Genomic DNA, 27,419 nt, shown 5'->3' on the forward strand with positions numbered 1-27,419 from the left:
GGAACTGGTGACAGTGCTTGGTGGCGACTGGCAATTTGTCTTCCTGCCTTGGCCAAATCGGAACGAACGAGCCAAGGAGAGCGGTGTGACACAGAGGTCACTCGGGGGTAAAGTGGACTCCCTCTGTCTTTCTTGAGAGCGACCGTATGAAGGCCGATCGCTGCACGAAGGGAAGGATTTTAGGAGTACAGGTGTGCCGCTCTTCGCTTGCGACGGACAAAGCGTATCTATATACCGAGACAAAGGCTAGAAAATCTAGGGTAGGATAGTGAGCTAGCCTGGTTAGCGAAGCCTTGCAGCTAAGCTAGCCAAGTCTCTGTAGCTAGCCGGTTCCGGATGCTAGCTACAAAGAGACCTCAAGGAGAAAAAGCAGCAAAGCTAATTCTTACACGTATAAAACGTTCCTTTTGTTTAAGTTTTTTCCAACACAGAGACAAGAGCTGGCAGAGAATCTTGTGACACTCCCGTGAACTGTTAACCCTTTACACTTGTGGGAATTGGCCTATATGGATAGGGCTAAATTGAAATGTTTCTTACAGAAAACATTTTTAAGGCATAAGCATGGTAGCAATTTAAATGGAAAAGTTTAAGAGATTATGGGAAAATTATTTGACCAAATTTGAGGACACAACAGTTCACCTGACACAAGACTGACACATTACAATGTTGATTTTATGTGCATTTTACATTTACTGTACTTTTCGCCACATTTGTTGTTTCAATAAGACTTTTAACCTCTACGGGATCGGTGTCCCGTATACGGGACAGTTGAGCTAACGTGCGCTAATGTGGTTAGCATGACTGTTGTAAGTAACAGCAAACTTTCCATGACATAGACATGTCTTATATGGGCAGAAAGCTTAAATTCTTGTAAATCTAACTGCACTGTTCAATTTACAGTAGCTATTACAGTGGAAAAATACCATGCTATTGTTTGAGGAGAGTGCACAACAACAAAAACCTTATCACGGCAACTGGTTTGATACATTCACCTCTGAAGGTAAATAATGTACATACATTCAGTAATCTTGCTCTGATTTGTCATCAGAGATAAAATGTAGCATCGTTTTGTTTATATTCAAATGTAGGAACTGGGTTCGACAGTTTGAACCCCTGCTGTCGCTTGCTCCACACCCACCCCGCCCGGCCTTCTAGATGTGTGAAAGTTAGTGTATAAGCTAATGATGTATGACATTCCTGGGAGTGTGTAAACTTACATTTTGTATTACCATATAATTTTTGTATGTCCTATATAGTTATGTGCTTGAAAATGTATCAATTGACCAATTCTGCACATTTGGGCAGACTTGATACAAAATATTCCAGCATTGCAATGCTTCACTGGATCAACCTGAAACTTTGCACTCACACTGCTGCCATCTAGTGGCCAAAATCTAAATTGCACCTAAACTGCAATATTATATTTTACATTTACATTTTAGTCATTTAGCAGACGCTTTTATCCAGATTGTGGCCTTTCTCTTGCATTTCAAAGATTAAATGTGTTATATTCTCCTACATTAATTTCACATTTCCACAAACTTCAAAGTGTTTCCTTTCAAATGGTATCAAGAACCATTTGGGCGGCAGGTAGCTTAGTGGGTAAGAGCGTTGTGCCAGTAACCGAAAGGTCGCTGGTTCTAATCCCAGAGCCGACTAGGTGAAAAATCTGTCGATGTGCCCTTGAGCAAGGCACTTAACCCTAATTGCTCCTGTAAGTCGCTCTGGATAAGAGCGTCTGCTAAATGACTAAAAATAAAATAATAAAAAATAAGAATATGCATAATCCTTGCTTCAGGTCCTGAGCTACAGGCAGTTAGATTTGGGTATGTCATTTTAGGCGAAAATTGAAAAAAAGGGTCCGATCCTTAAGAGGTTAATAAAACTGCTAGCTTAGGTTAACTGTTTTGAACACCAAGCACAGATGGAAATTAATTTGCTTAGGTGTTAATCATGCAAACACATTTATTTTTAATTGTGACACAGTGTCAGCGAGATTCGACCCTATGCTCTTCTGTTGTCGATCCATGGAATTAGTCCACTTTGCCACCACAATGGAGCTAACATGCAATGTTTTTAAAACTCATACAAAGCTGTTCATTTTAGTCTATTCAAACAGACCCCATTTCAAAGGAAACAAGCACTCATTAAGATCATGTGAGGCCAATTAGTGGGCGTGGCCAACACACCTGAACACACTTATCAAGATAGTGGATAGTGAGAGTTTTGCTGATGCTGAGAACAGAATGTATATGTTTTTTAATAACATTATTAGAATGTTCTTTCAACGTTACTAATGTTGTTTCTTAACATTCTCTGAACTATTTGAGAACATTCCCAATGTCAAACCAGTTGGAGAACATTCCGAGAACATTCTCAAAAATGTTATTAAATGTAATAACCATGTTTGAACTTTTAGGAAACATTCTGTTAAAGTAATGAAATACCAAATAATAACATTATTTTGTCAAGTTCCTTAAATGTGCTGAGAAAGTTCCAACGCCAAGCAACTATCCTGCACCATTCCCAGAACTTTGTGGGAAGGTTGTATGCAAAATAACCATAGGACAACCACACTCTCACCAAGCTCTAAGAAACACATTGTTCTCAGAACGTTATGTGCTAGCTGGGCTCCCTCTCTCTCCTCGGGCAACGCCCACTCGCACTGGTACACACACAGATAATGCACAGCACACACAGAGAGACATGATGAAGGGTAGGCCTAATTCTGATCATGGCTGATATGTAGATTTTTTAAGTGATTGATCCCTTTTAAAAGGAAAACACAATATAAAAATTCCATAACTTTTCCAGGATTTTCCGGGCTTAAGGGGCTTTAGCCCCGAATGATTTTGTCTCAGCCTCAAGTATTTTGCCCTGCTGGGATGGTGTAAAACAAGCTAGGCTACACTGCAATGAATACTCCAAACATGAGCCCTGGCCTGCCCTACCTTTTTAGTGCTGCCTAAAACCAGCATTTCTGTGTACGGTGGCACTTTAGGAGGCGGAGTCAAAGTGGTTTTCCAAAGTCATTTTTGATTCGCAGGCCCAGGCCCTGGTGAGGAGAACTATCAGGAATGTCATACATCATTAGCTTATACACTAACTTTCACACATCTAGATGGCCGGGCGGGGTGGGTGTGGAGCAAGCGACAGCAGGGGTTCAGGCAAAGAGGTCATGTTGGCATCGGTTCTGTGACACCATTGGAAGGGCGACACCTGTGGGAGAAGTGTGGGTATGATTAAGAGGATGAGTGGGGTCAGAAGAGAGTGGGATTATCCAGTGTTGACGAGTGGGGAGGATGTGGCAGTAACAGATGAGGAGAAGGCAGAGATGATGGCCAATGCATTTGTCCAAGTGCATAGCTCCGCAAATTTGTCAGAGGAGGGGCAGAGGGGGAGAGAGAGCATGAGAGAAGACCATCCTGGAGTGCTGGAAAGGAGGGAGGATGTAAATGATGCGTTGAATGGCAGAGGTGAAAAGAGCAATAGGTAAGGCTGGATTAACTTCACCTGGGAAAGATGAGGTGTGCTATGTTGTGTTGGCCCATTTTAGTGATGAGGCACTGGATAAGGTATTGGTGTTGTACAACAGAGTGTGGGAGGAGGGGAAACTACCAGGCAGTTGGAAGGAGGCAGTAGTGGTACCAATCTGGAAGCCAGGGAAGGATCCAATGAAGCCAACAAGCTATCGGCCAATAGCTTTAACATCACATGTATGTAAGATTATGGAACATATGATTACGGAGAGGCTAACTTACTTCCTGGAGAGCAGAGGGCTAGTAACGCCACATCAGAGTGGGTTCAGGAAGGGTAGGGGAACTATGGATCCAGTGCTCTGCTTAGAAGCAGAGGTCAGGAAGGCTCAGGTGAACAAGGAGACTGTTGTAGCTGTCTTTTTTGATGTGGAGAAGGTGTATTTTATTTTTTTATTTTACCTTTATTTAACTAGGCAAGTCAGTTAAGAACAAATTCTTATTTACAATGACGGTCTACACCGGCCAAACTCGGACGACGCTGGGCCAATTGCGCGCCGCCCTATGGGACTCCCAATCACAGCCGGTTGTGATACAGCCTGGAATCGAACCAGGGGGTCTGTAGTGACACCTCAAGTGCTGAGATGCAGTGCCTTAGACCGCTGCGCCACTTGGGAGTATCATATGATGTTGAAGGAGGGGTTGTTAATCAAGCTTGATATTATGGGGGTAGGAGGAAGAACGTACAACTGGATAAAGGATTTCCTGTTTGGAAGGTCTATCCAGGTGAGGGTGGGGAAGTCTTTATCAGGCAGCTACTTGGGGGATAACGGTACACCACAGGGGAGCGTGATTAGTCCTCTGTTGTTCTCAATCATGATCAATGATGTTTACTCTCAGGTACAGCCGGATATAGGGAGGTCGTTATTTGCAGATGATGGGGCCTTATGGAAGAGGGGAAGAAATGTGCCATACATAGTCAGGAAGGTGCAGGAAGCAATTGATGAGGTAGAGCGGTGGGCATTAATGTGGGGATTCAGGTTCTCTGTAGAGAACTCAAACAGTGTTCTTTACCAGGAGGAAGGTGGGAGATGAGGTATGCTTGAGGTTATATGGGAGAAACTTGGAGAGGGTGAGGGCCTTCAGGTTCCTTGGGGTATACTTTGACACTAGACTTACCTGAGCAGAACACATTGAGAGAGCGGTGGGAAAGTGTAAGAAGGTGTTACATTTGATGCGCTGTCTGACGGGGAAGGAGTGGGCGTTCCTCATTGAAGATCATGTATGTTGCATTGATCCGATCTGTAATAGACTATGGCAGTATTGCATATGGTTCGGCAGCCCGGACATCACTGGAAAGGCTAGATGTCATACAGGGGCAAGGACTCAGAATATGTAGTGGGCCGTTTCGGACGTCCCCAGTGGCTGCATTACAAGTGGAGATGGGGGATATGCCATTGCAGATTAGGAGACAGCAGCTGGCAATGAATTATTGGGTCAACCTACAAGGACATGGGGTGTCTCATCCTGCGAAAGGGATTTTACAGGCATGCTGGGAACATGAGCGAAGACAGAACAGAGCTTTGAGTGGGTGGGTAATACCAAGGCGAAGGAGATGGGACTGTATGGAAGAGAGTTTAGTCCAACGGTAGCTATTCCTGTTAATCCATTATGGCTACTCCCGCCTCCAGTAGTTGATCTGGAAGTGTTGGAGAGACTACAGAAAGATAGGGAGGGCGTTGACCATTTTATTTGTTTAAGAGACGTCTTGATACTGTGTATCAGGATTTTGTGACCATTTACACAGATGGTTCAAAAGATCCAAGGACAGGACGTACTGGGTCAGCATTTGTAGTGCAGGAATGTGGGGTGGAAGTCAAGAAACGTATTACAGATCATCTGGCTGTATATACGGCGGAGCTGATGGCCATACTGTTGGCCTTGCAGTGGGTGGAGGAAGTCAAACAAGATAGAGTAGTTATTTGCTCTGATTCATGTGCAGTGTTAATGAGTGTCTAGTCCTTTAGCTCACGTAGCAGACAAGACCTGCTTTATGAGGTGCTACAAACCCATGTCAGGATTAAACAGATGGGTATACAGATAAGATTTACTTGGGTCCCAGCCCATGTGGGGGTGGAGGGGAACGAGGCAGTCGATGCACTGGCTAAACAAGCACTTAGTAGTGGGGATGTTGATGTTGAAGTTTTAATGAGCAAGGCAGAGGCAAAAAGACTGACATACACAGTGATGGTGCAGAGATGGCAGGAGCAATGGAATATAGATAATAAGGGAAGGCATTTATTTCAGGTACAGAGGAAAGTCGGGGAGGGGAGGACGGCAGGAAGGGACAGAAGAGAGGAGGCTATTTTTACAAGATTAAGGGTGGGACACAGCAAGTTGAATAAGACATTAAATGTGATAGGAAAGCATCCAACAGGAAAGTGTGATTATTGTCAGGAAACAGAGACCGTGGTGCATGTATTGCTACAGTGTGGGCAGGATCAGAGGGAAAGAGAGAGGATGAGATCTAGTATGAGGGAGAAGGGGATACAGGAAATTAGTTTAAAGAGTATATTGAGTAGAACGTCATTAGATATAGTCTCAAATATTTTGTTATCTTTTTCTTTTCATTCTCTGAGGGAGAGAGAGCAAAGATGACAAGGAGAGCCGGAGATAAACTTTGTTAGCTTGCTATTACTATAGCACATTTGGGTAGCCCATGATGATGTTATTTAGAGTTATTGACCTCACAGTAAGCCAGATTCGAGTAACTTACATTTCAACATGTTTACTCAAAAGCTGCACTGAGGGACTACCCAGTCTAGCTAGAAGTGCTGCTTCATTAGCACCCTAACACATTTTATGAGCAGGGTTTTGACAGTACAGTTATTGATTAGCTATCTGGACACTGAATCCAACTGCTGGAGCTCTGTTCACCACCCGACAAAGTATCACTAACTAACCAAGTACTGTCTAATCAAGTACTGTCCAAATTTGCAAAAAATTACTAATAAAGATAGCTAGCTAACTTAAGGCTAACATGGCGTTAGCTACTTTTGGTAACGTCAGCTCAATTAGCTAGCTAACGTTACCTGTTGAAAAAACAAAGCTGCATAGCTGTTAATTTTTTTCTCCAATTTATAGAAGATGGACATATGGAATTGAAGATGCAGCTCAGCAAACACAGAGACGGCTGTTGTATTTGCAGGAGTAAGTGAATAGATTGTGTGTGTTTACAATACAATTATTTAGCATCTAGTTACATAGATGGGTTGGCTGACAACGTCACAAAAACGATGTGCGCGCTTCCATGGGGCAGAAATCAGCCTGTTTTGGTTCTGGATGGCCAGATTGCTAGCAAGAATGACACTGTGTGTGGGAATCATAAGTGGCTTATTTCAGCATGTTTCATGTTATTGATACCATGTGTTGTTTTGAGGTGTTTTGACGGATTTTATGTCAATGCAAATATGGCTACAATTCGCTAGCTAACCAACAACTAACAATGTATTTGAAACAACAGGTGGTCATTGTGCAAATGTATTTGTTCTCTAACAGACTAAATATAAATTGGCTTACATGTTAACAATCGAAGCCAACCTCATCTGTTTTGCCCCATGGTTGCACGCATTTCGATTTTGTTGCTAAAGCCACAGAGGGAGAACACAGGTATTGTGGTAAGTGAAGGATAAGACAGTTGGATGTTAATCAGGTTTAAGATTGAGTGAACTGCTAATATCATTAAGGAACATAAATAATCCCAGATTTGACTTTTAGCTCAATTCAGGTAAACATTATTTGCCTGTTGTTCATATTGTGTGTGTGCGTGTGTATATTGCTTATGTGTGTGTTTGTCTGTTCAGAATACTCCAGATTGCTATGGCACTGATCCAGGAAAGCAGAAATTCAGACAGCAAGGAAGACAGGGGAGCAGACAGGACAGAGCGAGAACATAGAGAGAGGGGAGGCCCACACAAGCCAGGGGACATAGTCCTTGCTAAACATTACCTCTCAAAAAAAGATGCCACTTCTGACATGTCCTGTGTGTATAAATTGTTAGACCCTGATATGTTCCCATTACTGAAGGCAATCATACAGGCTACGCTGACCATCCCAGTTAGCAGCTGTCAGAGATAGTTCAGTGCATTAAGACGTCTACATACCTGTCTTAGGAGCCCAAGGACCCAAGATAGAATGCATCATGGCAATTGACAAAGACATACTAACACGCTTGGGAAAGAGTGAAGTCAAAGACAGGTTTGCACCTACAGTTTCATGTTTAATTTATAATCTTTATGGATGGACTAACATCCTAGTACTGTGTAATAGAACTCGCAAACATTGTGAATATTTAGTTGGAGAAAGGATTGTATGCTGGTATGTACATGTGTGTAAAATTGTGAAGTGTTGTTACTACAAGGGTGTATTTGTTTTTGTGTAATTAATTAGGTAGAAATATTGTCCTGTTTTTTTTATTTTTTTCACCTTTATTTAACCAGGTAAGCCAGTTGAGAACAAGTTCTCATTTACAACTGCGACCTGGCCAAGATAAAGCAAAGCAGTGCGATAAAAACAACAACACAGAGTTACAAAACATAAAGTCCAAAAATACAGAAAATATATATACAGTGTGTGCAAATGTAGCAAGTTATGGAGGTAAGGCAATAAATAGGCTATAGTGCAAAATAATTACAATTAGTATTAACACTGGAATGATAGATGTGCAAGAGATTATGTGCAAATAGAGATACTGGGGTGCAAATGAGCAAAATAAATAACAATATAGGGATGAGGTAGTTGGGTGGGCTAATTTCAGATGGGCTGTGTACAGGTGCAGTGATCGGTAAGGTGCTCTGACAACTGATGCTTAAAGTTAGTGAGGGAGATAAGAGTCTCCAGCTTCAGAGATTTTTGCAATTCGTCCTGGAGCTAATTGACCTTGGAATCTGTGATTTATTAGCACAAATATTATAAAATCATGATTTAAGTGTGTTTGGTGCTTGCATTTTTACATACTATCTGCAAAAGTTGTCATTGACACTCATGTAAACATTGACACTGTATATTACATGAGTTGTATGATCGAAATGTGAAGTGCACATTTGAACTCGAGGGTGTTTGGCTTGCTTGTATGACACCAAAGCGGTATTTATTACAATCCTCAACATCTCATCTATCAAAATATACAGAGTCCTCTTAATTTACTGCATTTACTTCAGTTAGACAACAAAGAATGTGCAAAAGTTGCCCAATTAGCGGAAGGGATTTGGGCAACTTCTTGTCGCGTGTGGTGCTCAACTTCAGAACTTCAGTGCTGTGAAGCCTGACGTAATTTATAGCATGTTACTGTACAGCCACTGCATTTCAATTTAGGTGGTTATCAGTGCCCAAATCTGCCATTTTCAAACCCGTATACGAGTGTAAATGGCTATGCAGGGGAACAGGAATCATGTCGTGCTGAGGAGAGCTTGAGTAGGAAAATCCGGAAAGGAAGATGGGAAAAGAATGGCCTTTTGGCGGACGTGCGACCTGTCTGTTTCCAACAGAGATTTGTGAGTAGGACAGAGACCAAAAACAAAAAGGAGGAAAAAATCAATACAGTTACATATAGCAATATTGATTTTGTTCAATATTATATAGATATTTGACTCCAAGTATCGATTTGTAAATGTTTAATAAATATATATATTTCGTTTTTTGCCAGGTAGCATTAACTAGCGCTAGCCTGCTGTACCTGCCCCAAAACGGTTATTTTTCATCCTATAGCTTGTTCTCCATCTTCGTTTTATATAAATAGTGAGCCAACATGTTTTCAGCACTTTTATTTCCATGACTGATCTAAACAAATTTTCTCATGCTCTCTCTTGTCTCTCTGCAGCAGACATGTAGTGAGCAATATGTTTGCTGCCTTAACTACAAATCGCAATAAAATCGCACTATCGAATCCCAATACATCTAGAATCGGGAGAATCGCAATACATATCGTATTGGCACCTAAGTATCATGATAATATCGTATCGTGAGGTCCCTGGCAATTCCCAACCCTACTAATTTCCTGCAATTCTATTGATTTGACCATGGTTTATGCCGTGTTCTTATGCTATCTGAATGACTCAAACATTATAACAAAATCAATGGGAGCCCCATGCCATGACATGTTTTGAATGTTAAATTCTACCAGACTGTGTAGTTTTTATTTTGGTGATTGTTAGTTCTCAAAGATGATCGTAGGCTATTTATATTTTCTACATACATGTTCTTTATATCTGTTTTTTAGTTGTTTGAGTTTACACAGAACATTTTTACCATCCCGAAAAGTATTCCCCACACTGCCAGTGTTAAATATGCAACGACATGCACCCTGTGAATTAGTGTGTGTCTCACGGTGAGTTCCTAGAAAAACAAAACATTTCGATATGCAACACCAATATCACCTGCGGCTTTGAGGCATTGGCTAGCAAATGATAAGAGAAAAGGTCAGCCGCCGGCAGCACTTGGAGTCTCCCCTGCCTGTCTCCCTCTCTTACCTTCAGTGTGTGTGCATGTGCCGGTGTGTCTGTGTTTACGTGTGTGTGCCTTAAGTAGAGCCACAACACATTAGTCTGGTCGATTTAACAGTGGCCAGGCGGCGTGGTTGCTATGCAAAACCCTGCCATGGAACCAGGATAGAAGGATGTCAGCCTGCACCTGTTCATGCAAATTATGTCTCCCGGAGAGAGATGAGTTTGTGGTTCAGTCAAATCACTGCATGGGGCTGAAATCACTCAAGCCAAGCCGAGAGCGATAGAGGTCTGGAAAAGCTTGTTACAGTATCTCTCATCTCTACTATAACAACTTGCTTTGTTTTTGTACAATTGTTACAATTGTTGTGCCAACCTCAAAACAACCTACACTACATGACCAAAAGTATTTGGACACCTGCTCATCGAACATCTCATTCCAAAGTCATGGTAATTAATATGGAGTTGGTCACCCCTTTGCTGCCACTAGATGTTGGAACATTGCCGCGGGGACTTGCTTCCGTTCAGCTACAAGAGCATTAGTGAGGTCGGGCACTGATGTTGGGCGATTAGGCCTGGCTCGCAGCCGGTGTTCCAATTCATCCCAAAGGTGATCGATGGGGTTGAGGTCAGGGCTCTGTGCAGGCCAGTCAAGTTCTTCCACACCGATCTCGACAAACCATTTCTGTAGGGACCTCGCTTTGTGCACAGGGGCATTGTCATGCTGAAAAAGGAAAGGGCCTTCCCCAAACTGTTGCCACAAAGTTGGAAGCACAGAATTGTCTCGAATGTCTTTGTATGCTGTAGCATTAAGATTTCCCTTCACTGGAACTAAGGGGCCTAGCCCGAACCACGAAAAACAGCCCCAGACCATTATTCCTCCTCCACCAAACTTTAGAGTTGGCACTATGCATTGGGGCAGGTAGTGTTCTCCTGGCATCCGCAAACCCAGATTCGTCCGTTGGACTGCCAGATGGTGAAGCGTGATTTATCACTCCAGAGAACGTGTTTCCACTGGTCCAGAGTCCAATGGCGGCAAGCTTTACACCACTCCAGCTGACGCTTGGCATTGCGCATGGTGACCTTAGGCTTGTGTGCAGCTGCTCGGCTATGGAAACCCATTTGATGAAGCTCCCGATGAACAGTTATTGTGCTGACGTTGCTTCCAGAGGCAGTTTGGAACTCGGTGTTGCAAACGAGGACAGATGATTTTTACGCGCTACGTGCTTCGCGGCTGAGCCGTTGTTGCTCCTAGACATTTCCACTTCACAATAACCGAGGAAGCTCTAGCAGGGCAGACATTTGACGAACTGACTTGTTGGAAAGGTGGCATCCTATGACAGTGCCACGTTGAAAGTCACTGAGCTCTTCAGTAAGGCCATTCTACTGCCAATGTTTGTCTATGCAGATTGCATGGCTGTGTGCCTGCTTTTATACGCCTGTCAGCAACGGGTGTGGCTGAAATAGCCGGATCCACTAATTTGAAGCAGTGTCCACATACCTTTGTAAATACAGTGCATTTGGAAAGTATTCAGGCCCCTTGACTTTTTCCACATTTTGTTACGTTACAGCCTTATTCTAAAATGGATGAAATTACACATTTCCTTCAGCAATCTATACACAATATCCCATAATGACAAAGCGAAAACAGGTTTTTAGACATTTTTGCTAATTTATTACAAATAAAAAACAGAAATACCTTATTAACATAAGTATTCAGACTCTTTGCAAAATACTTGAAATTGAGCTCAGGTGCATCCTGTTTCCATTGATCATCCTTGAGATGTTTCTACAACTTGATTGGAGTCCACCTGTGATAAATTCAATTGATTGGACATTATTTGGAAAGGCACACACCTGTCTATATAAGGTCCCACAGTTGACAGTGCATGTCAGAGCAAAAACCAAGCCATGAAGTCGAAGGAATTGTCCGCAGAGCTCCGAGACAGGATTGTGTCGAGGCACATATATGGGGAAGGGTACCAAAACAATTCTGCAGCACTGAAGTCCCCAATAACACAGTGGCCTCCATCATTCTTAAATAGAATAAGTTTGGAACCACCAAGACTCTTCCTAGAGCTGGCCGCCCGGGCCAAACTGAGCAATCAGGGGAGAAGGGCCTTGGTCAGGGAGGTGACCAAGAACCTGATGGTCACTCTGACAGAGCTCCAGAGTTCCTCTGTGGAGATGGGTGAATCTTTCAGAAGGACAACCATCTCTGCAGCACTCCACCAATCAGGCCTTTATGGTAGAGTGGCCAGACGGAAGCCACTCCTCAGTAAAAGGCACATGACAGCTTGCTTGGAGTTTGCCAAAAGGCACCTAAAGGACTCTCAGACCATGAGAAACAAGATTCTCTGGTCTGATGAAACCAAGATTCAAGTCTTTGGCCTGAATGCCAAGCGTCACGTCTGGGGGAAACCTGGCACCATCCCTACGGTGAAGCATGGTGGTGGCAGCATCATGCTGTGGGGTTGATTTTCAGTGGCAGGGAGACTAGTCAGGATCGAGGGAAAGATGAATGGAGCAGAGTACAGAGAGATCCTTGATGAAAACCTGCTCCAGAGCGCTCAGGACCTCAGACTGGAGCAAAGGTTCACCTTCCAACAGGACAATGACCCTAAGCACACAGCCAAGACAACGCAGGAGTGGCTTCGGGACAAGTCTCTGAATGTCCATGAGTGACCCAGCCAGAGCCCGGACTTCAACCCGATCGAACATCTCTGGAGAGGCCTGAAAATAGCTGTGCAGCGACGCTCCCCATCCAACCTGATAGAGCTTGAGAGGATCTGCAGAAAAGAATGGGAGAAACTCCCCAAATACAGGTGTACCAAGCTTGTAGTGTCATACCCAAGAAGACTTGAGGCTGTAATCGCTGCCAAAGGCGCTTCAACAAAGTACTGAGTAAAGGGTCTAAATACTTGTAAATGTGATATTTCAGTTTTTGAAATACCTGTTTTTGCTTTGTCATTATGGGGTCATTATGTGTGTAGATTGATGAGGGAAAAAAACAGTTTAATCAATTTTGGAATAAGGCTGTAACGTAACAGTGGAAAAAGTCAAGGGGTCTGAATACTTTCCTAATGCACTGTATAGTGTATGTATGGGTGATGTGATGTTGATGACAAGGGTTGGGGACAATACTAATTGACGCCCTCCTGAAGTCCTTACCTATCTACCTGTCTCTTAACTTAGTATGTGACAGCTAGGTTGGTGCGTATGTGTGTGTGTGTATATGTAACAGTGTTGCTTCTGTCCCTCTCCTCGCCCCTACCTTGAACCAGGGACCCTCTGCACACATCCACAACAGTCACCCTCGAAGCACCGTTACCCGTCGCTCCACAAAAGCCGCGGCCCTTGCAGAGCAAGCGAAACAACTACTTCAAGGTCTCAGAGCGAGTGACGTCACCGATTGAAACGCTACTAGCGCGCGCCGCTAACTAGCTAGCCATTTCACACCGGTTACATACATACTGTATACGTATATCCCATTGCAAACCCACCTTGGTATGTGACAGCGAAGCCCTTTGCTTGGTTGGTGCGGTCTGAGTAGAAGTACAGGATAACAAAGTCTCCAGTGACGTTGACCAGGTCCCGGGGCGGGTTATGGCCATCGAACCGTGCTAACACCTGGGTGGTATAGCCATCCAGCAGTTCCACCATGTCTTTCTGGTCCGAGATGTCAAAGAAGGTAAAGTTGAACAGGATCATGGAGGCTCCAGGTACCTAATAATAATTCAAATATAAAAAAGACATAGCACTTAATAATACATAGTACTTAATCACACATAGTACTAACTACTTTCTGAAACCCAAAGATGCTTTAGGCAATAGGCAACAAATGTAAGCAACAAAACAAATAAAATACAAATATTGCATCCCAAATGCACCCTATCCCCAATATAACGCACTACAGTTGGACCCTGGTCAAAAGTAGTGCACTCTAAAGGGGATAGGGTGCCATTTGATCGAAACCCAAAGAAACAAGACACAATACCTGGACAGTCCAGTAGCAGACCCTCCCTGCCTCGTACTTATCAGGGAAGTCAGGGGAGTAGACCACCCCAGAGGGGGCAGAGTAGTTACCCCCGCACGCACCAACACGAGCTGGAGGAGATAAACAGACAAAGATCATTAAATGGATAACAGTTCAATTATTAAAGTTTGCATTTTGCTTATAAGTCTCTCATACAACTAACCCTCTTACATAACTAACCCTGTTGACTCCTACATCTCGTAGTTGCCATAGAGACCTTTTCATATAGAAACCACATCCAACAGACTCTCTCAATGATAGAGTGGAATTAAGAGTTTTTAACACATAAGGGAAAGATGAGACTAGATTGAACAAGGAGTATTTCATAATTGTTGTAATTGTGTTGACTACAGCTGTGAAATCTGTGTCTCATTATCTAGCAGTTGTGTCTTGCATAAACGTTACGCTTGTGTAGCCTATTAGAAAGAGATTTAGCATGTATTGTTTTGCCAAAATCATCAAATAATTTTATGACAACAAAGGGAGCGATAGAACATTATGTTTACATGACTCTTCCAATAAGTGAGTTGGTGAGTGTTGCAATCCTTTCATATTCGGTTCCTTCACTTTAAAAAAAATCTCCATGCACCTGGAAATATGCTAGGTTTGTGAACTCCACTTTTTACATATTAGGTGAAGCAACACAGATGTTAGGGGAGTTATAACGGGCTGACCAGACTAGGGTCGTTTTCACTAGAAGCCAAATGGAAAAAAAACAGCCCAAAACTGTGAAGGACTACCTGAATATGTACAATAAGAAACTCTTGTTTTTATTGTTTGCACAGGGAACAACATTTCTACAGTTTGAAACGATGTGCACTAATGAATACGACCCAGAGCAAACGATCTCCTATCTACTCACTGTCGAAGATGATGACCCATCCATCTCCTCCACAGGGCTGGGTGTGGTCACCAAAACACACGTGGTTGCATTCCATACTGGGTGCTTTGCCATGGCGATGCAGGTCCAGGTCGTTGCCACAGAAACAGGCGTAACCCGACTCCATCCCAGCCAGCTACGGAACAGAGAGAGACATGCAAATCAATCAATGATCATCAAATTTGAATCTCAAATCAAACTTGATTTGTTTAGCACTTGCGTAAAGCTTTACAAGAGGGTAAGACCTTCACTTTTAAAACGTGTAGTGCAGCACAGAGGAAGAAAACCCTTTGGATGAGAGCAAAGAAAGAAACCTTGAGGGGAACCAGAGCCAACTCTGGATGGTAGAGTCAGAAGAGTTGTCCACCTCACCTAATCAGAGATACTACTACATCATCTAACGTGTCATGTTAATAGGCATACTTTCAGAATGAGTCCATAGACATCCTAAAAAGGGACTGTTTTTCTGTCCTAAAACAAAGTGATTTATGTCTCTAAAGCCATCAGGCGTTTGAGGATAATAATATGGTGTGGTTGGGTTGAGTCCAGTGCTTTCGGAGAAACAGAACAGTCACCACTCTTGATGCGTTCCAAATGGCACCCTATTCCCTATGTTTCAAAAGTTGTGCAACTACATAGGAAATAGGGTGCAATTCTGGACGAATCGCCATTCTGTCAGCAGTAATTAGAGGGTAACTAGTTAAGTACCATTTCACATCAAAGACCTCAGTGGAGGGCTAAAATAAACCAATCTGAAATAGCATCGGACCGCTTAACCTTCAACTCTTAGTCAAAACAGAGTAAACATTTCCTAAAGCCATGTTGCGTTGAGCTTTATTAGAATGAGAGACAGAATCACAGGATGCTTCCCAAATGGCACCCTATTCCCTTAATAGTGCACTACGTTTGACCAGGGCCCACTATAGTGCACTACTTTTGACCAGGACCAAGTAGTGCACTATACTAGGCTGCCATTTGGGACCCCACGACAGTCAAAACTCTTCAAACATCTTGACCTTTCCTTTCAGAATTCAGATCCAACCCAGTCATACTCAGTGTAGAGGCAGAACACTGACTAAGAGCTCCTTTGTCTCCCATTAAAAGAAGACCATTGTGTAATTTTCTTCCCATAAATGAATTCATACGAAGGTACCGCATCACTTCCCTTCATTCTGAAAAATGTCTCATGAAGCTGGAATTTATGTAACTAGACTCCTCCGCCCGCTAATCGAACCGACGTGAATGCGTTACATATTTATCAGATGAAAATGAAAAATTACTTGAGAAAGGAAGAAGGAAGTCAAACGTGAAGTCCTCTGGTGACAGAGCAGAAAACTGTTTGCAGGGAGCATCTGAATCACTGAGTCACTAAGTCACTGGCAGCATCCCAAATGGCACTCTATTCCCTATGGGCCCTGGTCAAAAGTAGTGCACTATATAGGGAACAGGGTGCCATTTGGGACGCACCCACCGACTTACTGTCTGACTGACTTAAGGTTGGATGTGGTTGTTTGTCATAGTGAAGTCAGAGGGCGTCAATACAGCGTTTTAAATGTGCATTAGAGACAATGACAATCGGAGGACGAACAGACGTTATGGTCTCAGGCTGTCGAAACATCATGCCAGTGCCATCTGCGGAGAGGGACACACACACACACACACACACAGAGGGGCAGACTGTCACTGCTCATCAGTGCAGACAGCGTCTGAGTGCTGGGTCTGTCGCAGGGCCAACTGGAAGTGTTCACACAGAACATAAACACCTGCCACTGTTTACACCCATGGTCAGTACCCAAGACAATAGAAGGCCATAGAGAGTGTACATTAACACCTGCCACTGTTTACACCCATGGTCAGTACCCAAGACAATAGAAGGCCATAGAGAGTGTACATTAACACCTGCCACTGTTTACACCCATGGTCAGTACCCAAGACAATAGAAGGCCATAGAGAGTGTACATTAACAGCTGCCACTGTTTACACCCATGGTCAATACCCAAGACAATAGAAGGCCATAGAGAGTGTACATTAACACCTGCCACTGTTTACACCCATGGTCAGTACCCAAGACAATAGAAGGCCATAGAGAGTGTACATTAACACCTGCCACTGTTTACACCCATGGTCAATACCCAAGACAACAGAAGGCCATAGAGAGTGTACATTAACACCTGCCACTGTTTACACCCATGGTCAGTACCCAAGACAATAGAAGGCCATAGAGAGTGTACATTAACACCTGCCACTGTTTACACCCATGGTCAGTACCCAAGACAATAGAAGGCCATAGAGAGTGTACATTAACACCTGCCACTGTTTACACCCATGGTCAGTACCCAAGACAATAGAAGGCCATAGAGAGTGTACATTAACACCTGCCACTGTTTACACCCATGGTCAGTACCCAAGACAATAGAAGGCCATAGAGAGTGTACATTAACACCTGCCACTGTTTACACCCATGGTCAGTACCCAAGACAATAGAAGGCCATAGAGAGTGTACATTAACACCTGCCACTGTTTACACCCATGGTCAGTACCCAAGACAATAGAAGGCCATAGAGAGTGTACATTAACACCTGCCACTGTTTACACCCATGGTCAGTACCCAAGACAATAGAAGGCCATAGAGAGTGTACATTAACACCTGCCACTGTTTACACCCATGGTCAGTACCCAAGACAATAGAAGGCCATAGAGAGTGTACATTAACACCTGCCACTGTTTACACCCATGGTCAGTACCCAAGACAATAGAAGGCCATAGAGAGTGTACATTAACACCTGCCACTGTTTACACCCATGGTCAGTACCCAAGACAATAGAAGGCCATAGAGAGTGTACATTAACACCTGCCACTGTTTACACCCATGGTCAGTACCCAAGACAATAGAAGGCCATAGAGAGTGTACATTAACACCTGCCACTGTTTACACCCATGGTCAGTACCCAAGACAATAGAAGGCCATAGAGAGTGTACATTAACAGCTGCCACTGTTTACACCCATGGTTAGTACCCAAGACAATAGAAGGCCATAGAGAGTGTACATTAACACCTGCCACTGTTTACACCCATGGTCAGTACCCAAGACAATAGAAGGCCATAGAGAGTGTACATTAACACCTGCCACTGTTTACACCCATGGTCAGTACCCAAGACAATAGAAGGCCATAGAGAGTGTACATTAACAGCTGCCTGTGATGTTTCATCATCTGATGGGTCACTGAATTAATTTGAAATGTGAGGATAGTTATGGTCATAAACATAGAAATACAGTGTCTAGAACAGACAGCCATTCTTCCCTCAAAGATGATTTTTTGAGGATGAAACAAGTTAGAGAGTTCAGATGGTGAACCAAATCTTGAAAGGCATCCTATTCCCTATAGTGCATTACTTTTGGGACACATCCATCTCTGTACCTTGTATCTCTGTTTCCGGCAGAAGCTGATGCAGTTCTGGATGGTGAGTTTGTCTGAGGTCTCACTGCTCCCTGTCAGGGTGGGAGGGTCTCCACTGTCTTTGAAACAACCCAGGTTACCTGGCACTGGAGAAAACACAGAGAGGAGAGCATGGGTTAGTCATGTAGTTCTTCATGAGAGGCCCTTCTGTACTTAAAATCACACATTATATTAAACATTCACTATATTTCCCAGATAGGAAGTTGGTGGGAGGAGCTATAGGAGGACGGGGTCATTGTAATGGCTGGAATGGAAAAAATGAAAAGGCATCAAACACATTGAACATATAGAAACTACATGTTTGATTCCATTCCAATTATTCCATTCCAGCCATTACAATGAGCCCGTCCTCATATAGCTCCTCCCACTAGCCTCCACTGATTTCCCATGATGCACCTGTGTGGTGTATTACCAGAGTCCTGTTTGAAACAACCAATCCCACAGAGATCATTTACCATGAGGCTAAGCCATATGCCAGAACAGTGGTTGTGTGGGACTCCACTTCCCACAAACCACCTGTGTCTCATAGAACAACTAAGATATAGAACATTGGTCCACAGAGCCAATCCTGAGGGACCCCTGAACATGCAGGTTTTAGCTCTGTACTAGAGCATACACTACACTTCCCATGAACCATCTGTGTCTCATAGAAGAGTGGTCTCAGAGTGTATGCATTTTTAGAACATAAAACAGGTATTAACCCAAGAAAACAGGTATTAACCCAAGACACAGACCATTGGCCCTCAGAACCATTCCTAGGTTGTAGTTCTGTAATAGATCATTAGATCATACAGTACATTTCCTGTAACCTGGTCTGTAATGTGGCTCTGTTGAAGGGTGTTGTGTTTTATAAGGTGTGATTAACACTTCTTCTCCAAAGGCTGGCCTGATTCCACATGCACGCACACACACACACACACACACACACACACACACACACACACACACACACACACACACACACACACACACACACACACACACACACACAAACACAGGCACACTCACACACAGACACACACACACACAAACACACACACACACACACACACAGGCACACTCACACACAGGCAGGCATGCACACGCACACACGCACACACAGATGCAGACACAGACACACACACTCCGGCGGACTGGGAACGCCATGAAACACGATGAGTTGAGCCAAAAAAAAAAACGCCATCTCCCCAGAATTCTCTGGCTGGCTTCAGTTTGAGATTGTTATGTTAATTGTCACCAGACAAAAAGTTGGGTTTGGAAGAAAGGAGGAGGAGGTGAGGGAGGAGAGGGGGAGGAGGTGAGGGAGGGGGAGGAGGTGAGGGAGGAGAGGGGGAGGAGGTGAGGGAGGGAGGAGAGGGGGAGGAGCTGAGGGAGGAGAGGGGGAGGAGGTGAGGGGTGAGGGAGGAGAGGGGGAGGAGGTGGGGGAGGAGGTGAGGGGTGAGGGAAGAGAGGGGGAGGAGGTGAGGGGTGAGGGAGGAGAGGGGAGGAGGTGAGGGAGGAGAGGAAGGGTGTCTGAGTCACAGCGAGAGGGTGTTGGAATCTAGAGTATGTGCATTTCTGGGCGAACTGGAAGTATCACTGCCATAGAGGGTAGTGTGTGTGAAACTGTCTGTGCGTGTTTGTGTATGTGTGAGAGAGAGGGAGAGAAATTGGCAGTAAGAGTGTACTTTCAGGGTTGAGGTAACCAAGTAAAACTCAACTCCACGATGTACTCCACATCAATGGAGTTGTGCGGAGACGAGAGTGGGTGGACTGGAGCTCCGACATCACATAAAATGAATGTCCTGTGTAATTGCATGCTATTCTTTAGGTGCTGAAATTAGTAATTTTTGATAAAAACTTAATTCTATGCGATGTAGGAGCTCCAGCACCCATACTATTCGTCGCTCTACTCTGTTGATGTGAAGTACATCGTGGAGTTGAGTTTTACTTGGCTATCGCTGAAGGTGCTGTAGGGCAGTGTTTCCCAACCGGTTCTCGACTACCCCTAACAGCACACGTTTTTGTTGTAGCCCCAGACAGAAACACCTGATTCAACTGGTCAAGGGCTTGATGATTAGTTGACAAGTAGAATCAGGTGTGCTTGTCAGGGGCCACAATAAAAATATGTACTGTTGGGGGTACTCGAGGACCGGAGTTGGGAAACAGTGCTGAAGGGTGTGTCTGCATGCTTTAGTGTACACGCATTTATCGCCATAACTGTGCTAGACAGAGAGATGGGGGTACAGCGGACGTGTTGACCCCAGAATACCTCACAGTAAAGCAGCCTGGGGCTCTCTCTAAATATTGATGAGAGAGGAGAAGGTCTATTGAGACAGAGGTAAAATAGGAGCAGAAGACAGCTACTGCTGCAATATACATGGCCTATAAAAGCACACTTCTGAGGACATGGTCTGGGACAGACAAGAGAAGCTGCCACTGTCCCAGGGGGTTGGGTTGTAAGAAAAAAGAAAGCTTTGTGTTCTCTGCAAGATTAATAAAGTGTTCTTCACCCCAATCCACTGTGCATTCATTAAACACTGTGTAAGTAAGTAATACAATGCAAAACTGTAAACACTGAATAATTATATTCTAAGAAAAACCTTCAAGCCTGGACTAATACATATAGTAGGATACAGAATCCTTTGTTTCATTATGATTCAAATTGTATTACTTTCATTTTCATTTCAATGTTCTATGGGTAAAATATATTAGAGAGAACACATTACATTTGTGGAGAGAGAGAGAGACAGAGAGAGACAGAGAGAGAGAGAGAGAGAGAGAGAGAGAGAGAGAGAGAGAGAGAGGTTTATCTGACTGTCAGGGCTGGTTTGAGAGACAACTCATTGATATGACAGTTTAAATACAACCTAAGGTGCTAACCAAGCTACTTCTACGGCAAATATCAGTATTAGCTTAACCACCTTATTAACCACATATACCTGATTGCTGAATGAGACTTTTCATTGAAAGAACCTAACCAAATATACACAAAACATTTCCATGACAGACTGACCAGGTGAATCCAGGTGAAAGCTATGATCCCTTATTGGGATCACCTGTGAAATCCACTTCAATCAGTTTAGATGAAGGGGAGGAGACAGGTTAAATAAGGATTTTTAAGCCTTGAGACAACTGAGACATGGATTGTGTATGTGTGCCATTCAGAGGGTGAATGGGCAAGCCAAGATATGTAAGTGCCTTTTGAATGGGGTATGGTAGTAGGTGCCAGGCGCACTGGTTCGTTTCAAGAACTGCAACGCTGCTGGGTTTTTCACGCTCAACTGTTTCCCGTGTGTATTAAGAATTATCCACCACCCAAAGGACATCCATCCAACTTGACACAACTGTGGAAGCATTGGAGTCAACATGGGCCAGTATCCCTGTGGAATGCTTTCGACAACTGACGAATTGAGGCTGTTCTGAGGGCAAAAGGGGATGCAACTCAATATTAGGAAGGTGTTCCTAATGTTTGGTATACTCAGTGTTTAACCTTATACAAACAATACGCTAGATTGGTACGAGGTTTCAAGAGTTAGAGAGAGTTAGAGAGAGAATGAGTTCTAGAAGAGGCCTGTAGACATATTGTTAGCACACACACACATTTTAACTAGTGTATGCTGGATGTTTAAGACTTAAAACCTATGCCTAGTCCACGTCTTGTTTTCGGGGTGTTTTCTACAGGCCGAGAGAGCAAGAGAGTGAGAGAGAGAACATATTGTTGATTTGTAATAGTTCATATACAGTACTTTGGCAACAGTGGCAACCACAAATTCATGCCAATAAAGCATTTATTGTATTATATTGTATTGTATTATGAGAAAGACAGGGAGAGATAGAGGGAGAGAGAGAGAGTGGATCATGACGAAGACCACACAAGTGCGCTCCCAGTCCCGCTGCCTGCCTCGCCGATGCCAATGTAAACATTTTGGCTGACACAATAGCTTGTCTATGTAAATAGCAGATGCCACAGATGCGTTGGCGTTTGCGTAAGGACGAAACACGAGCAGGGCGAGGTCTTCTGGGAATCCCAAAAGAGGTTCAAAAGGCCAGTGCTGAACACTTGCTAACCAATGATGCGTCCCAAATGGCACCTTTATAGTGCACTACTTTTGACCAGAACCCTGATTAAAAGTAGTACGCAATATAGGAAATAGGGTGCCATTTGTGACATAAACCAAATGTCCTAGACCAGGACAGGACAACGTTGCTGCTCTACGCCCTGCTTCTCGCCCACGTTCTCTGACCGCAGTCCGACCACACTGTTGGCCAAAGGGCCATGACGGGATCAACGAAGTGTAGAGTGTTTGATGGATAAGAGAGAAAGGAGACGGGAGACGATGATGAGAGAGAGAGAGAGAGAGATGGAGAGAGCGGAAGAGAGGAGACGATGGTGAGGGAGAGAGAGCACTCTGAGTTTGAGGAGAGGAGCAGTGAAGAGGGAAGGAAACAACATGCTTCAACTCCTCTCCATCCTTCCCTCTCCTCTATAAATCACCAGGAATATCCCTTCTGTCTTGCTTTCCTTCTTTTTATCCCTTCTTTTCTTCTTTCCAGCCACGTCAAACCCCTCTCGCTTTACGAGACGATTAATACCTCTGTCTGGCTCATTTAGTGTGGCAGAGCACGCACAGTGCAGCACACAGCGGCAGACTGGAGGATTTAGGAGGGAGATTAAGTGGCGAGTTAAAGACAAACATGACAGTAATGTGGATATTTGGAGTCTTGATTAGGTACTTCATACTCTCCAGGGTGAGGCAGGTAGATGTTAGGACATGAGTTTAAGCAGCCCAGGTATTCTTCCAGTTACTCTAAAACCTGTAAAAGTATGCAGGGTGTGACCCGAGTTTAGACTTTAGAGCGGTAAACACCTGGTGTGTACAGCAACACAAACACACGCACACACGCACGCACGCACGCACGCACGCACGCACGCACGCACGCACGCACGCACGCACGCACGCACGCACGCACGCACACACACACACACACACACACACACACACACACACACACACACACACACACACACACACACACACACACACACACACACACACACCCGGTAAACACCTGGTGGTTTGTATAGCAACCGTCCTCTCCTGAGCTAAAGCTAACCCAGGCAGGTACTTACCACTTCAATAGGGCTTTCAAACAGCAGGGGATGCTACTACAGGGCTCAGCAGTGAGATTAAAGGCAGCAGGCCCCGTGGTTCTCTTTTGACAAGAAGATTGCAGACTACTGTCAATTTATCTGCCTTTGTCCTGTAGATCCCAGCGGCAGCAGCTTCAGCAACTCTTGGATTGTGAGTGTGTGTGTGTGTGTGTGTGTGTGTGCGTGTGTGTGTGTGATATTAGCCCTGAATCACAGCTTTGCTCGCTCAGGAACTTGAGATGACAATGGAAGGTGGCAGTATTTTTCTGCTAACGTCGGCAATTATGGCAAAAATGCCTTAACAGAAGAAAGGCCCTGAGCAAAGCATTGTTCGTCAGCTACATCTGCTACACAGACGCAAGCCGCACAACCAGTACAAAATCTTTGCTTGTAATAAAATAAATACACACACTTCAAAGCCGTCAGTGGAATTTGGTTTAACAAGCCGTTGGGGAGATGAGGGAAAGAAGGTATATGAAGGCAGCAACACCTATATCAGCCAGGCCAGACTGGAGAGAGGCCTGGGGAGAGCACAGCATGGGGATACACATCAGTAGAGACACACACACACACACACACACACGCACGCACGCACGCACACACGCACACAGAAATACACAGACCCCGACACAGGAGGACCTGTCTGTAGACAGAATCATCACAACTTGCTGTCTCGGCTAGGAAGAGATCAGTTACCACACCCCAGGGTTCATTGCAGACAAAACAACAACAGAAACAGACTTCAGGGGTGTCTGTCTGTCTGCAACAGGATAAGACACCTCTGGAGAAGGAACAGACACCTAGACCAGACCTAAAAGCATCAGTGGGGAGAGGGCCACAGCATGATAACAAATGCCACAACATCAAACACACAGCCAGGGATATTTATACATGAGAGATGAGAGGAAAGGAGAGGGAGAGACACACAGAAAGACAGTGAGGGAGGAGGAGGACAATAAGAAGACAATGACTTGTCAACGGTTAATAAACCAGCCTTTTCTAAAGTCTTTCTAAACTAGCTGCCAAGTGCTAACGACCTGCAGGACTCATTCATGAGGGGGAACAAATATCTGCAGCACACCAGTATTGACTCAACATTTCGCTCTTTATACAGTGTAAATGTCTCAATGGTCAGTGTCTCAGTGGCCACTCTCTGTGTGCCGGCCTAAAGAATGCACAATGTTCCCACTCCGGGGGAACACAAAAGGTCAGTTTAGCAGCAACACACTACGCAACTCCTGATAAGGGTCAGTCTGCCCACACAGATCATAAATGATATATACGGTCTTTAATGTCATTGTGTGGGCCATGCTACGAGCGGACAGCGTGGGGTCTCTTTAGCTTCATAGCTAACGCCGCGGGTTGATTTACATCTAACTACATTCCTCTGTGGTGCCATGAAGAGAGAAACTCATTAGCACGTCCTGGTTAGGAATGCTGTAATGTCACAAAGGGAGAAGGAGATTTTAAAAACACACTCCCCTGTCATAAAATACTATTCACTCACAGTCAGGCAATTTAAGATGCTCATCATGGCCGGACCTCTACCGACCTACAGTAATGTGTGTGTCTCAGTGCCTTACAGTAACACAGGAAGGTATTTTGAAGCTTGGATAGGATCCCAGAGGCCCATTAACGATGCCACCACCTTACCGCCGCATTGTCAACACCTTAACAACTCTCACACACACGTACACATGCACGCACCCGCACGCACACACAGGCTCATCTGTCTCTCCTGGAATGTTAAGTATCATACACCAAGGAAATAATACTTTTCACTGACTATGTTTACAAGATCAACAGAGGGAAAGACAGAAAGAGAGCGAGAGAGAGAGCGAAAGAAAGAAAGAAAGAAAGAAAGAGCGTTCTTTCTTTCTTTCTTTCTTTCTTTCTATCTTTCTTTCTTTCTTTCTTTCTTTCTTTCTTTCTTTCATTCTCTCTCTCGCTCTCTTTCTGTCTTTCCCTCTGTTGATCACTCCCTTACTCACACATGCTCTTTCTCCCCATCTCTATCTCCTTATAAACTCACAAACAGAGAAATATATATCTCTGTATGTCTATATGAAGAGTTTATTTCCCAAAACCTTTTTACATTTAAGTTTTTTCATCAGAAATGATTGCTTATGGGTACCTTCATGTGTGTGTAAAATATTACTGTTCTCAGATTTTCTATTCATAGATTTTAGATTAAAACGCTATATATTCATTGTTTAACTGGAATGGAATGCTCGTATCCTGTATATTTGACTGGGATATGTGGTTGTCTCACCTAGCTATCTGGGCTATCAGGCAGTGTTGTTGTACTTGAGTCCAGGACTCTGACTTGAGTCTGACTTCAAGATTGTTTTGATCACGCGGACTGGGATATGTTCCGTGTAGCTTCCGAAAATAATTTAGACAAATTTTTTTTAATGCACTTTTAGATTATTCTGTATAATGAAAAGCGCTTTACAAATGTAATAAATAATATAATAATTATCATCTTAAGATGAATGCACTTACTGTACGTCGCTCTGGATAAGAGCATGCCAAATGACTAAAATGTCAAATGTATACAGTGGCAAGAAAGTATGTGAACCCTTTTGGAATTACCTGGATTTCTGCATTAATTGGTCATAGAATTTGATCTGATCTTCATCTGTCACTACAATAGACACACAGTCTGCTTAAACTAATAACACAAACAATTATACGTTTTCATGTCTTTATTGAACACACTGTGTAAACCTTCACAGTGCAGAGTGGGAAAAGTATGTGAACCCTTGGATTTAATAACTGGTTGACCCTCCTTTGGCAACAATAACCTCAACCAAACGTTTTCTGTAGTAGCGGATCAGACCTGCAAAACGGTCAGGAGGAATTTTGGACCATTCCTCTTTACAAAACTGTTTCAGTTCAGCAATATTCTTAGGATGACTGGTGTGAACCGCTCTCTATATTTGGACAGCAGTGGCTTCTTCCGTGGTGTCCTCCCATGAACACCATTCTTGTTTAGTGTTTTACGTATCGTAGACCCGTCAACAGAGATGTTAGCATGTTCCAGAGATTTCTAAGTCTTTAGCTGACACTCTAGGATTCTTCTTAACCTCATTGAGCATTCTGCGCTGTGCTCTTGCAGTCATCTTTGCAGGATGGAGACTCCTAGGGAGAGGAGCACCAGTGCTGAACTTTCTCCATTTATAGACAATTTGTCTTACCGTGGACTGATGAACATCAAAGCTTTTAGAGATACTTTTGTAACCCTTTCCAGCTTTATGCAAGTCAACAATTCTTAATCTTAGGTCTTCTGAGATCTCTTTTGTTCGAGGCATGGTTCACATCAGGCAATGCTTCTTGTGAATAGAAAACTCAAATTTTGTGAGTGTTTTTTATAGGGCAGGGCAGCTCTAACCAACATCTCCAATCTCGTCTCATTGATTGGACTCCAGGTTAGCTGAATCCTGACTCCAATTAGCTTTTGGAGGTCATTAGCCTAGGGGTTCACATACTTTTTCCAACCTACACTGTGAATGTTAAATGATGTCTTCAATATAGACAAGAAAAATACAATAATTTGTGTGTTATTAGTTTAAGCAGACTGTGTTTGTCTATTGTTGTGACTTAGATGAAGATCCGATCAAATGTTATGACCAATTTATGCAGGGTTATTAAAAATGTAGTTATTTGTTACATTTGACTTTGTAAAACCTAGCAGTACTACTTATTTCTCTGAAAGTGATGTGTATATATAGCCTTTAGCAAATAAACATGATTATTTGTCTCTCTGAAATGAAACCACCAAGTGATATATTTTATACAAACAGAGTACATGTCTGTCATTGAACAACCCCATTCCATGATGAGATAGTGAAAAAACACACCAATCTCTTTCATAATGTCTTTAAACAATAAAGCGAATTTACCAGCATTTCTGAAAATGGATATATAGCGTT

General features: G+C 43.6%; 1 protein-coding gene across 1 annotated transcript in view; it reads right to left on the reverse strand.

Moving 5' to 3' along the window:
- The window catches only part of LOC311141334 (kremen protein 1-like), a 105,743-nt gene that overhangs the window by 13,784 nt on the left and 64,540 nt on the right, over positions 1-27,419 (reverse strand). The window contains exons 4-7 of the mRNA XM_084176628.1: positions 18,312-18,436; positions 14,875-15,028; positions 13,974-14,083; positions 13,480-13,702 (exon numbers count right to left, since the gene is read on the reverse strand). Coding sequence (XP_084032754.1) covers positions 13,480-13,702; positions 13,974-14,083; positions 14,875-15,028; positions 18,312-18,436 — 612 coding nt within the window. The remainder of the gene's footprint in view (positions 1-13,479; positions 13,703-13,973; positions 14,084-14,874; positions 15,029-18,311; positions 18,437-27,419) is intronic.

Source organism: Coregonus lavaretus (assembly GCF_964263955.1).
Source record: "Coregonus lavaretus genome assembly, chromosome: 14".
In the NCBI taxonomy this organism is placed as follows: domain Eukaryota; kingdom Metazoa; phylum Chordata; class Actinopteri; order Salmoniformes; family Salmonidae; genus Coregonus; species Coregonus lavaretus.